Source organism: Seriola dumerili, unplaced genomic scaffold, assembly GCF_002260705.1.
Source record: "Seriola dumerili isolate Sdu_G_001 unplaced genomic scaffold, Sdu_1.0 BDQW01000822.1, whole genome shotgun sequence".
In the NCBI taxonomy this organism is placed as follows: domain Eukaryota; kingdom Metazoa; phylum Chordata; class Actinopteri; order Carangiformes; family Carangidae; genus Seriola; species Seriola dumerili.
In genome coordinates this window covers 2329914-2343767 of record NW_019175077.1, presented here as the reverse complement: position 1 = coordinate 2343767, position 13854 = coordinate 2329914, and the positions used below count along the sequence as shown (strand labels likewise).

The 13854-nt window shown below is 40.6% G+C and overlaps 2 protein-coding genes across 2 annotated transcripts in view; both read left to right on the top strand.

Moving 5' to 3' along the window:
* Positions 1 to 119: 119 nt before the first annotated feature.
* LOC111237283 (PI-PLC X domain-containing protein 2-like) lies at positions 120 to 8810 on the top strand. The gene is made up of 8 exons (XM_022766319.1): positions 120 to 468; positions 856 to 992; positions 1153 to 1272; positions 2012 to 2065; positions 2182 to 2337; positions 5104 to 5214; positions 5847 to 5977; positions 7598 to 8810. Exons 1-8 carry the CDS (start codon positions 366 to 368, stop codon positions 7755 to 7757), a joined length of 972 nt encoding a protein of 323 aa, XP_022622040.1. The 5' UTR covers positions 120 to 365; the 3' UTR covers positions 7758 to 8810.
* Positions 8811 to 13743: 4933 nt separating this feature from the next.
* LOC111237274 (pleckstrin homology-like domain family B member 2) overlaps positions 13744 to 13854 on the top strand; it is a 42574-nt gene continuing 42463 nt past the window's right edge. Inside the window, exon 1 of the mRNA XM_022766308.1 lies at positions 13744 to 13814. Coding sequence (XP_022622029.1) covers positions 13782 to 13814 — 33 coding nt within the window. The 5' untranslated portion in view covers positions 13744 to 13781. The remainder of the gene's footprint in view (positions 13815 to 13854) is intronic.

Below are 13854 nucleotides of genomic sequence, written 5' to 3'. Positions count from 1 at the left end.
AAATTAGGCAGGTTAAGACAAAAAACAGGAGAAGGGGGATAACAAGTGGGATTTCACTTTAAGAGGATTATCGCAGTCGTTAACCACCCGCCAGTCTTGTCAACGGATGCTTGGTTTGCCAGTTGGAACACAACGCACCGCGAAGCCATGCTATAGCTTAGCGGAAACCGAGGGAGGAAAACGGGCCACAGTTGAACAGATGCCAAGATAGATGTAGAAAATGAATTAAACTTATTCTGACTTTCCAAGATGACCTATGGTGCATTCTACCTGTTGGGAGCGCACGGGGATCTCTCACTGGGAGTGCGTCTGTACCGGAGAGCGGTTTCCTGAGGGGGGTTGGTTGTTGACAGGCTGTTTCTGACATGAAGACGCGACCCGCGGGGATCGGGAATTTCAATGCTGACTGGATGGGTTCGCTCCCCTCCAAGCTCAGTGCCATGCCACTAAAACACCTCGCTGTGCCAGGTGAGCCTGCCGTGCGTTAAGATGCCACCACTGTATGGATAGCCTAAATTTTTGAAGGACTGCACAACAATCACATCTTGTGCTTTCCTTCAAAATGTGTGTGTGTGTGTGTGTGTGTGTGTGTGTGTGTGTGTTTCTCCCATGCAGCTTTAGTTCCATCTTGTTAATTTCATGTGTATGCTGCCTTATCTTACATCTTTTTCTTTCTTGCATGTCCTGACCTGCTGTCTTATGTTCTCTCATACTTCACATTCACCTTTTTCAGTTCCCCTCAACATCTGTAACTACATCTTTGTCATTTGCCCTTCTAACATTCCTTGTGCATATTTATTTGTCATTTCCCTTTCCTGTTTTTATTTTCTATCCCCATCATCATCTTTTTTCTAGGGTCCCATGATTCTTTCACCTACTGGGTAGATGTGCATGCTCCTGTGGGCCCTGATCAGAAGGCTTATGTCAAATATCTGGCCACTGTCTTCAGTGTCTTAGCCAAGAAAGTCATGGTGAAGTGGTCCATGACACAGGTACAGATCTGAAATTAGTAATAAAACCAGTTGCTTGTAGATGATTTATAAGAAGACATATTTTGGGCAACTTTTGAAAGTGTGTGTTTTGCAGTGCAGCAGATGTGTTGGGTTTTGCAACCAGTTGTAATGTATAATGTGACCTGATCTGTGTTCCTAGAACCTGACTTTTAAGGAGCAGCTGGATGCAGGAATTCGTTACTTTGATCTCAGGGTCTCCTCCAAACCAGGTGAATCTGGAAAGGAGATTTACTTCATCCATGGCCTCTTTGGACACAAGGTGAGCAGAGGAAATACAGACATACTACGATAGTCTCCCTATCCTTTTGTATAGTCTTTTACAATTCATTGTCATAGTTCTCTTTTTGAACTGTCACAGTCCAGTATTGTCCCTCAATGCTGAATGATTTTGTCTTTCTAGATTATCTTACTCCATCCCAGAAATGATCAAAATTACATCTGAATATTGATTCAAATATTTCAGCTAGTCTAAATGTTTTTTTTTGTCTCATGAGTGAGCAGTAAATGTTTTGTTCTAGTACTGTGTTCTGTTTCCAGCTGTTGTTGTTAGTAGTAGGATGGAGATGGCCTTGTACAGGGATCAAAGGCTGTGTATTTAGTTGTAAACATCCCTCCTCTGACATGGGTCACTCTGATACATGCCTGTCTGCTTTATGACACAGTGTTTTGCTACAAATAGTGCATCATGAGATGGACTTGTGGCTGTAAAACATTAGATACAGGCTTCATTGATTATAGGGACAAAAACTTCATGCACTCTAACAGATTGTAATTACATAGCCAATACAATTGGTCTTTCACTTTTCTTTATCCCTTATTTTATACTGCAATATACTACTTTGTGTTCCAGTACATAACGTACAATGTACTTAAGGGAAACCTTTGGGGATCTAAAATTGTGACCAAAACGCTGTTCCTTTTAATTAGTGTTTGACCAACAAACCTTTAGGTTTGATTTTGAAAATGGCCTCCAACTTTTGTGCTGTTCTGCCCCAAAGGTGAGGGATGGTCTGTTAGAAATCAACTCCTTCCTAGGCAGACACAGGAAAGAGGTAAGAAGGACTTTTGATATTTTTTTTATGCAACATAATAATAAAAACACTGATACATAACTATGAGCATGGAGAGAGTCTTGGACTGTTAACTGACTAAGTTAATGTGGATTTAGGTGGTGTTTCTGGACTTCAACCATTACTATGCAATGGATGCAGAGCATCATGTTTACCTCATCAACATGCTCCAGGAAGTGTTTGGCAGCAAGCTTTGTAACAACTGTGCAGTGGAGAGCATTACTCTTGACTATCTATGGGAGAAGAAATATCAGGTGAGATCTGGATGCATCAATGAAACTTTCATTGAAAGTTTGCACTTTCATTATGAAGGTGGATGTACAACATTACATAAAAACCATCATGAAACATTTCAAAACAAATATTTTTCTCAACCAGATTTCCCAGTAATAATTTCAGTGGCACTACTGAGAATTTAAAGTAGATTAAAGTAGATAAATCATATCATCAAAATTATTTTAATCTGAATTTGCAGATCTTAGTATAGGATAGAAGATCATTATCACCATCATCATCATCTGCATCCTAGGACGGAAGGGGGCTCTCTGTTGACTACAAGTATGTGTGAATGGCAGCATGAAAATACATTGCATGTATATACTGTATGAAGTTTACAGGTGTGTATTGGATGGTCCACTTAACCCCTGTGGTCAGGTAATCCATGAAGCCTGTAACTCTCCAGGACAGGAATTAGTGGTGAGCGTCATCCTATTAACACTTGTTCCACCATCTAACCCGCCTTCCTTCTTTCATTGTATTTAGCATTTATCATGTCTTCACATTCGCTTTCATGTCTCTTTTTGCCTGTCTTCATTCATTCTCATCATTCACCTATCATGTCACACTTTCGCAGTCTTGATTTTATTTCTCCATCTTTTTCTTTTTATGTATACATACATATGTATAGAGATGAGAGGCTCAGCAAGCAACCATGTACACACACATCTTAGCCTGTGTGTGTATGTGGCCTGCTTCCTGTTTTAGGATCCTGCAGATAGTGTGACATTGTGTTTACTTTGTCCTGTTTGTGTAACGGGGTGTGGTAAGACCCAATTGCAGCACAACCAAACAGGTGAATAGCTGGTAATGACTTTTATTAAAGAACCGGCAGAGATATTGCACACAGGTGGGTATAGGGGATAGAGGAAGGGGTCCGGGGCTGGGGATGCTGTGATGCGGAGCAGGTGAGTGGAGCGGGTTGGGGAGGCTCACAAACACAGGGATGAGTTGGTAGGAAGGCAACGGTACCGTTAGGAAGTAGGTTGGAGACGTAGTCGAGGGTGCAGGAGGATCGGAACCAGGTGTGCAGTCAGCGGGGCAGACGAACCAGGAAGGAGCAGGCAGGCGGGTAATCAGAGTCAGACGAAGGATTGGGAAACCAGCAGGGAAGCACTCACGTTGCAATGTCAGAGCTAGAGAACGCCAAACAGCCACAGGGACAGGCAGACGGGGACCAGGAAGCACACAGGCAGAACTTGTGGTCGGGGACAGAAGGCTGAGGCGTTTACTGGGGCAGAGACGAGGCAGGATGGTCAGGGACAAGCAGAGTCAATACAGGGAAGCCAGTGCAGAGATGAACGCTGGAAAGTCTTGCATAATACTAGAACAATCTGGCAAAGTGCGAGTGAACCAGGGATGAATATATACTGGCTAGATTAGAGATGGAGTGCAGCTGGGGGCAACAAGTGAGGAGAGTGAGGCTGATGAGGAGGTGTGGCAGAGTGGAGAGTGAGACAGAGGCAGGGTGAGTGGAAAACATTGGCTGTGACAGTTTGTCTGTGTCATTTGTCTGCTATCAGTTAAACCTCTGCTCCTATGACCCTAATCTGTGACTGGCTTAGTTGGCAAAGAAAAAAGAAAGAGAGGAGAGCGGGCAGAGAATAGCAATAGAGTAGAGAGATAGATAGATTTGCACAATTACCAGCTGCAGAGTGCAGCTTTCCTCCTTGCTCTGTTTGTCACTGGAAAAGACACTGTAACCCAACCTGCTCTCATATCATTCAACCTGCTCTCATATCGTCTCACTGCTAAATCACTGTAGTAAGGAGTGGTCTTTTTAACAGAATTGTTGCACATTCTGTGTTGTGATATTACAACAACTGATGCTAACAAAGTTTTCTATTGAGTACATAGTACTGTATAAGATTGGCTATGTTTCATGTTATACAATACATTTCATTCCAAAGTGACTTCAAAGTGAGGGACAACAGTAAAGCTTAAGTGCAGTAGGAGACCTTGGTGTAAGCATTAAGTGCTACATCAATTCCATAAGTGCAAGGAGATCAGTAAAGAAGGGCACTGAAAGTGCATAATAAGTGCTAGTGAGGGTGTTAGGAGAGGAGGTGCTCTTGGAATATAGAGTCTTCAAAAGATTCTTGAAGATAGAGAGGGACACCCCTGCGCTGATAGTATTCAGTAGCTTGTTCCACCATCAGGGAACTAGAGATGACAACAGTTTTGACTGAGATTGTCTTGTGTGTAGGGATGGCAATGCCAGATGACATTCCTTGTAGGAATGTAGTGGCAGAGGAGGAGCATAAGCCTGTTTGATTGAGTTCAAGACCCAGAAGTCACTCTGAAGACAAGCATTCATGACTTGATTTTGATTTGGGCAGCCATGGGTAGCCAGTGGAGGTAGATGAGTTGCAGAGTGACATGAGCCCTTTTAGGCTGATCGTAGACAAGACGGGCTACCGCATACTGGACCATAATGTGGACAATAGTGTGAAGGTGTGTAGATATGACTGTAAATACTGGGTTATGGATAATCATACAATGAGATTGGTGTAAAGGTTGCAAATATGGACTTTTTAGGCTTACAGTGTGTGTAGATGCAATGAACTGGCAAAATCATTTTCATCACCTGATTTTCATGACCCAAGTGCTACCTACCAGCCTATAGCAGTTTTGGATGTAAACTGGGGTAGTTTATTCTATGTACTGAAAAGTCAAAGCCTGTCTTTGCTGTCTTTCAAACTTCAGGTTTATATTCAGTGTCATTCATTCTCTCCTCTCCTCAGGTAATAGTGTTCTACCATCATCCCTCAGCTCAGGGCATCCCTGTAATGTGGCCTGGCAGCAAGATCCCCGCTCCCTGGGCAAACACCACCGAACCCAACAAGCTCATTCAGGTCAGAACATCCACAATCAAACAGTCTAACCCTAATCCTAACCCTTGTGTTGAAAGGCATAACAACATGAAATCCCCCTACACTTTTTTAAAAATGTTCTTCGGGGGAAAATCAATCCAGAAATCTATGGCTTACTATTACTTTGAGAATTCAAGATAAAAAAGATAGTAAATAATTTTTGGGCATAATTTTAACCATTTATTTAATAATTAATATAATTTCTTTAATATGAGCATGAATCACTTCAAGATTCGCTGCTCTCTGTAGTTGTAGTAAACCCACAGTTACTAAAGACCAGCCTATATTCATGATTGGGATGAACCTATGAGCCTCTTTTTTGCATTTACTCATTTCCCTTTACATTTTCTTCTCAAGCTTGTCTTCATCCTCAGCTGCCCTGTCCTCCTTCATTTCTTCCTCCACTTCTGTCTCTTCTTAACCCTCAGCTTTTTTCTCTACTAATGTCAAAAGCACACCTCTGAATTCTTTGGTTCACTATGTTAGTAAAGTGTACAAAAGTGAACAGTTTTTTCCTCTGACACATGTGTAATATACTTACATAAACTGTAAAAATTTCCCAGTTGAAGTGTTATTTAGATGAGATTTCCTCCATTTAACATTATCCTGTCTAGTTCCTGGAAACTACACTGAAGGAAAGAGCAAAACAGGGCTCCTTCCATGTGTCCCAGGCCATCCTCACACCCAGGGTCAACACTGTGGCCAAGGGCCTGGTCTGGGGCCTACGTAACTACCTGGTGGAAAGGTCAGTGACTAAGTTATTGTGGATAAACAAAAAATAGCATGTCAACTGCTTTGTCGGTTTTTATATATAGATTTTACGTATAACTTAATTTGATGGCTTGGGAGTAGATTCTGCAGGAAGTGTAGTCTGTTTCTGGTTAAATTAAGTGTTTCCAATCACTTTAACCTGAACCTAACCTTCACTTTCACCCTTACCAGTTATGTCTTATGATGCTTAACCTGACTTCAACCATACCCTAACCCCAACTAGTTATCTCTGCCTACTCTCCGTTCATTGGAATTAAATGCTTACCTACACAGAATCCTCTCTACTGCTCAGTTCCATTTATTTACTCTAATCTGTGGTCAGTAGGGGGCAGTACAGTGGCAACAACAACACATGCCTGCAACAAAGAGGATTTCCAGTTTTTCACATGCCCTTGAAAAGGAAAGGAAAACACAGTGTCATGGCAGGATAGAGCTGCCACAGTGTGAAATGAATTTTTGGCTTCTTACAGTTTCTACCCTGTCTTCTACATGGATGTACTGTAATGTTGCAGCAACACCAATGTGGATGACTGTGTTTCATTTACTTGTAGAAGATTAACTACCATTATAAAAAAACTGTTATGTCTAGCTTCTCTGTTACAATATTCGGTCACTTCACTGCTTTATTCCACTGAGATTCATCTCTAATCCTCTATATTCATTTCCAAACCACATAGGCTCAAACAGTAACACATGTCATCACTCGGATAAGAGATCTCATTTCCTAAGCAAGGACTTAGTTATTTGCACAAACCTTTTCAGTCATGTAGCTCATAGAGCCTGACATTTAAGTGGAAATAACAGTGGAATGACTTAGGTAAACCACATACCCACCATGCCCTTAAATGTAAGAAAAGCAGCCACTGATGCTGAGGTGTAAAATTCCTGAATGGAGGCTCTGGCGAGACAGGAGGTTCCCTAATTTTGCACTTCCGAGGAAATGGGATTGTTTATCACTGCTGGATAAACATTCTGACTTCCTGGTTTTGTTCTGCTAGCGGCTCAAACATAGCAGAGAACTCAAGGGTGTTAGAAGTGGTACACTTACAAAGTCATGGCGTGTGTTCCTCAGTACGTGTTTGTGTGTGTGTGTATGTGTATGTGTGCCCGCCCAGAAAGTGACTTGGAGACTTGATTTGGAGACAATAGTGGCACAGTGGCCTCTCACTGACTGATCATCACTCTATTTAACTTTTTCCATCAGGTAAATTTTTTTGCACATTGTGAGTCATCAATATATTTCAAAACCTCATCAACAGCTGTCTGTGAATCACTCATCAACAGCATTCGGTGGACAGGGGATTCAGGATTGTGGATATCTGCTGTAATTCAGTTACTCTTTGTAGCCATAACAATGAAACCAATAGAGACACAAATTTGTCACTAGACATTTTGGTTATGTTTTCAGGGTGAGGAAATCAGTTCAAATTAAAATTCGCGTGACAGAATTCTGGGGGTAACAGAAATTTATAGAATTGTTTACGTTCTAGTGCAGCTTGTTTCATTCACACACTTATTTTCTTTACGTCCTGTTTTCTAAATCCACCATTATCTAACCAAATCTAATCTCCATCTCTCATTTTTGTGGCTCTAGAAACCTGCCTACAATCATATCCTGGGTTGAGGTTCAGAGGCCCGGGGTGGACGGGGTCAACATCATCACCTCTGACTTTGTGGAGCTCACTGACTTTGCAAACATTGTCATCAAACTCAATAACCAGCTATTGTCTGAATGGGACAGCAAACCAAGATGACACGTTTGCACAACGGGACTAATGTGTGCTGATTCACGGTGTGTTGGAGGTTGGACAGTGGATGGTTGGAGTCCCTGCAATCAGTTTCTTAAAACATTCTGTGAGGTTAATTTTAATAATAATATATTATATGACACCAGTGACTCAAATAAGGATTGTTATCATCAGCTAGTAAACAGACCGTCCTTTAGCTGACAAGGTTTCATTGTCTTACACTTGAGCAGTAAGAACAAAATTACTGTATGAGCTAGAGACCTCTACATGTTTTGAATGACATAAAGCCTTTAAAGCTTCCAGGAACTCATCAACTAACCTTTGGCATTTTGAACATCACGGTTTTAGTTGCAGCTGACTTTCTGCCACAATATCATGCACAAAGTCCAAAAGAGCGAAAGAAGCCAGAGCTTAGGTCAGAGAAGAACAAGAATGCTCAGTTGCATTTTTTTTACCATCTTCATAATGCCAACCAAATCCTGTTAGACCACAGCCATGACTTCATTTGGGGATTTCTTTTCATACATTCCCTTTTGAGGGAAAATGGAAACATATCACATTGCCTCTATGACATGGCACTGCCACACAGTTCACCACATTCTCAGCTACCTGTAACATGAACAATGATTTAACTTTTAAGGTTCAACATCTCAGATGCTTAAGAGGGGGTTCTAGATTTTACTTTTTTTTTCCAGTCATTGATATCAATATTATAACAGTTGGTTTTGTTCCTTTTTCAAAGATTATTATCCCATTACTGATCACATTGAATTTTTGAATTATGTTTTAAGCCTGGATCAGATATTAAAACACTATATTTAGGTATTTTAGGCATCAACATCATAGAAACTTGTGTACACATAAGGTATTCCGAAAAATATTCAGACAGCTAATTACATCCAAAATTGTTATATATTAAGAGTCTATGAAAGACAAGACCTGACATGAACAGAATGGAATTTGTTTATTGTATTTCAAACATATTTATAATTGTAAACACTCGGCCCGAGAGATAAAGTTGGTTTTGAACTGTGCACTTGGTGTTTTTCAATAATGAAATGAGCGAGAGACAAAAGTAGTGGTTGCAGTTTTTCTTGATATTTTTTGTTTCTATGTTAAGCAAAGTCACAAATTGTGGAAGAGGAGCCTACTGTGCCAACACCGTGTCAAAACTTATGGTTTGACTGTATAGTTTGAAGTTGACAAACACTGGCACCTTTTATACAATACACAGACTTGCATAATTACAGAGTCAAAGCCAAATATGTGTGATACCTGTGCCACAATTCCCGTAAAATATGCACCCATACATACAGTATATACAGCTATAAATGCTTTGGTCAGTATTTTTTTTCACCTCCATTGTTTTACTAGACAGAAATAGAAATTTTTTCCTGTTAATGTGGGGGAATGCATAGAAGAGCCACAGTATATGACCATGTCCAGTGTGTGTCAAGTATGTAGAAGGTTCCATAACACAAACCATGGAGAAAGAGCAATGAAGGAAATGGCCAGCATACTGTAGTTTGTGTATGTTTCTGGGTGTGTGCATGTGTTAGTGTGTGTTATGGTGTTTGTGTGTGTTACAGTGGGCCCAGTGATTACTATGACAGCAGTGCTGCGACAGGCGACCTGCATTCCTGTGGTCAGAAGAGGAGGAGATAGAGACAGCAGAGGAATATTACATTAACTTATAAAGTTAGAGGTATTTACTGAGCAGAGAGAAGGAAAGAGTGAAAGAAATGAAACAAAGAAAAATGACAGACTAATTGTCTAGTCCATAAGAGATGATGAGGGATGAGATTAAGTTTAGCTGGACTGATAGAAAGTGGACATAGAGATTTTTTTTTCTTATTTCAACTCTGTCCTTTATTTCAATGTTTGACTCACTAGTGTGAAATGCCTGTTCTGTCCAGGCCACATTGTTGACACAGTTGAGCGTGATCTCCAAGCACCGCAAAGGGAGCACACACAGAGAGAGAGAGAGAAAGTGAGAGAGAGACACTTTAATTTTGCAGTAATTACACATACCATGGCATGCAAGTGAGAGAGCAGAGAGAAGCAGCTCTGACTGATGAAGAGCATTTCTCTCTCCCTCTCTCTCTCCGTGCTTCCCAGGTTTCACAGGAGAAGAGAACAACTCAAGGTTGGTCTTCTAGATAAAGAATAAAGTCCTGAATTAATCAAAATGCACTTGCATGCACTACATGTGTTTGAGCCAAAACTCTGTAACTCTACATACATTTTCTGCACAAAGTAATTTTAGTAGATGTTGTAGTAGCAACTAAACACAGTTGCAGTTTCTCTAACCTCAGTGTGCTCCAGACCCAACACCTGAGTCCCCTCTACATCCCATCTACACCTCAGGTTACAATAAATAGTCCAGATGTATCATTTTTGCCTCCTTCATCACAGCCAAACATGGTGCATTCTCCAATCTTAAATAATAACAATGTTTAGCATTGAAGTAGCAGTAATATTGTCACACTTATACTTTAGTTGTATGGTGCGTTTGTAAAGACTTGCAGCTATTTGAAAGCCATTTATTTTAGTCCACTCAATAACCTTTAATGACTGATTTAGAAAGTTTTGCAAATTTAAGAAAACTCAGAAAACTGAAATCTCTCATTTACAAAAGTAGACTTGACCCTTAACTCAGTACTAAGAGTGACTGTTGGGTTCTTGGTCACTTCCCTGAACAAGGCTCTTCTTGCCCAGTTACACACTTTGGTCAGATGGTCAATCTTCTTCCATTTCACGATTACTGAGGCCACTGTGCTCCTGGACTCAAAGCTTTAGAAATTATTTCATACCATTACCCTGATGTATGCCTCATCACAGTTTTATCATAGAGATCAAACAGACAGAAGTCCTTTGACCTCCTTGGTTTTCATCCTTACATGCAGTGTGAATTATTGCATCTTATATACTCAGGTGTGTGCCTTTTTAAACTATGTGCACCTAATTCAATTTGCCACAGCTGGACTCAAGTTCTAGATATATCTCAAGATACATCTCTATATTTCATTAAAGTAAACAGGACGTTCCTGATCTGCATGCTTTCTGAAGTCATTGTATATCCCTGGTGTTAAGTGATGTCAGTGGCCAGAGCCAACCAGATCCACAACATCATTACACACAGATTTATTGTGTGCTTTCTGTGCTCTCGTTTAGATCACAATGACTACAGTACTGCAACAGCTGTAAAGATAACTGGCAGTATCCTATGGGTGGGGGGAATGAAGAAAGAGACAGACATGACAAAACATGTGGAGCACTGCAGCAGACCACTGCAGGCAGATAAAAAACACACCTCACTTACCTGTAAGCCACAAACAGTGTCAGGTTCATCCAATTATCTGTCATTAAGATGGTATTCAAAGCAAATGGTTTGAATAGTTCTATCCACACAAATGCTTGAAGCCTTACATCAACAATATGAGGAATTCCTCTGAGATTAAATGAGCTGCCAGATAATGAAATAGAATTCAATTTGTACTGGTTTCAATTTAAAGTATTGATACTAAGTGGTTCAGATACTGTTTCACAGAATTTTCTGCATTGTAGACTGGAAAAATTACTTAAAAAGAGAAGGAATATGGGCATTAAAGCAATGGCTATTAAAGACCTATTCAAAATGCAAGTTGAGGATTTATCTGAATGAAACTTGTCTCTCACAGTAGGGTCTCCCTAACAATTGAATCCTAATCCAAACAGCTCCAGAGTTCCTGCTCAGCCTCCTGGGATCACATGGGAGTTGTGGAATTGACTCCGGAATGCTGTCAAAGGTTCGGCAGCTCTCTCAAACCCACAGGCTCTGGGATGATGTCATTGGGAAAGCTTAAAGCTCTCTTTGCCGGCAAGCATCCAAGGAGGCATAATAGCTTAATAGCTCCTGGAAACACTTGACAAGAAAGAAAGTTTCAAGAAACTGCAAGACAATTTTGTAGTATTATCCTGATGACATGGAGCTATTCCCTTTTTAAGACTTGACTCCAGAGATATATCTGTAAAGGTTGAGTCAAGAACTAAAATGACCACATGGCAGACATTTTGCCACACAGAAGCAAATTTCAGAGGCTTTCCTAGATGAGGTGCTGTTAGTCGTATTGGTTGACAAAAATGTATGCATCATAATTGTTAACTTGCACTACAGTTCTGGCCTATATTGCATGTCATCCCTTTTTTTATTCATGCCAAGCTCACCTGAATGAGTACAGACATCTGAGTTTGTACATTACTTTAGTTATGGTCTCTGTGCATAGCCTAAACAAAGTTCTGCACGACACAGATAGTATACAGTTCTGTGTTATGCATGTTGTTGTTTTATGAAACTTCTGTTATGAACTGGGAAATGCATAGACCTCTGCCAAATAAAGTTACCTACTTCTGATACAGAACTGCTGGCATGCCTATATCATGTCTTCAGATTGATACATGATGGTGCATGTAGCTGAGACTTTTCAGATGACAAACATGACTTAGAAAAGAGCAAAGAGCGACCTACCACCACCTGCAGATACACATGAAATATGACAATATGTGTTAGAGAGGTAATATGGATATGCTGCTGAAAACTAGGATAATTTATCATCTTGAATTTTGCTTTTTATATCTTTACTTATCATAATGGTTTTTTCACCTTGCTCATATAGCTGCAAGTTTGAAGAAAACCAAAAAACTTAGCTCATTACCTGCAAGATCTCTTGGGTAAATGTGCATTCTTGTCAGGGGGTGGTCACGTTGGATCTATCTTGCACCTGCGCTCCTGTAGGATACAATTACATAAATAGCTCCTCTTGTATATAAGGACTATTTGTGATGAAATTAAAGGCCACATCAGTTTTACTTGGCTGAAGAATATGTTCTCCCTCAAATTTATTCTCACTGAAATCCCGCTAATATCCTCTTAGGGGATAAACCTATCCAACCTACTTTTTCTTCAAGATCATTATGAACTGCATCTGTTTGCTGTGAGCATAGTGTGGCTCTAAAAAGTTGATTTTGTAGTGACAGATACTGTTGGTTCTTCCCTTGCATATATCCATACCTGTTATGTTACTATATGACTTAATTTGTTGTAATAGGCCCATCACAGACATATCCATATATCCATATTATAGTCTTTCATTGCAAGTGCTTTAATTTTATGAACATTTTATCAGCATACCCTTGACTGCTGCGTGATATGAGTTTTGCCAGTTTGTTTGCTCACCAGTCTGGATCTTTCTCCATGTAACTGAATGAATCAAAACCTACAGTATTAGATCTGGACTGTTTTCTGTGGAAGGAGACTAGTCTGCATTCCTGTTGTAATATCATTAGCTAAACATGCTTCTTATCATGGTTTCTTATCATTGCTGCCAAGTAGGTCTGAAAAGAATTCTCTCTCTCTCTCTCTCTCTCTCTCTCTCTCTCTCTCTCTCTCTCGCTCTCTTTCTATGTCCCTCTCTTTTACTACCTCTCTCCTCTTGTCTTCCTCTCTCTGCCAGCCTAAAGGCTTCTCTCTTTGAACCTGTAAGAATGAGAGGTCAAGTGTAGTTGCTCTGTTAACAGTCTATGGTTAACACCTGCACCCTATGCTCTCTGTGTGAGTGAGTGACAGAGCGAGAGAGAGTGCGAGAGAGAGAGAGAGAGAGAGAGAGAGAGAGAGACAGAGAGAGAGAGAGAGAGAGAGAGAGAGACTCCCTCCCCTTGTTCCCTCTCCAGCTCAACTTCCAGCTGTTGTTGCATTCCTCTACACGTCGATATTGGCTTTGGCCACCGGCTTTTTACGTTTGTAAGTGCTATGTTTGAAGTGTGTGTGTGTGTTTGTGTGTGTGTGTGTGTGTGTGTGTGTGTGTGTCAATGCAATGTGACAAGGAATTAGAAGTCTTTCCTAGACATCCAGAGGTTTCTCACGAGGCACAGGAAATGCATCTGCTGTCAAGTAGGAGACTGTAATCACAAAGAGGAAAAGTGACAGAATATTTTCAGGCGACATAATCCTGGATCGTGGAGCAGCTTCGTAATTGCGTCGTTTTCGGCATCATGACAGAGGAGGCCAGTCCCTCTTCAATAATGGTAAGTCCAATATTTAATGATCCAAATGTGTGATTTTTGA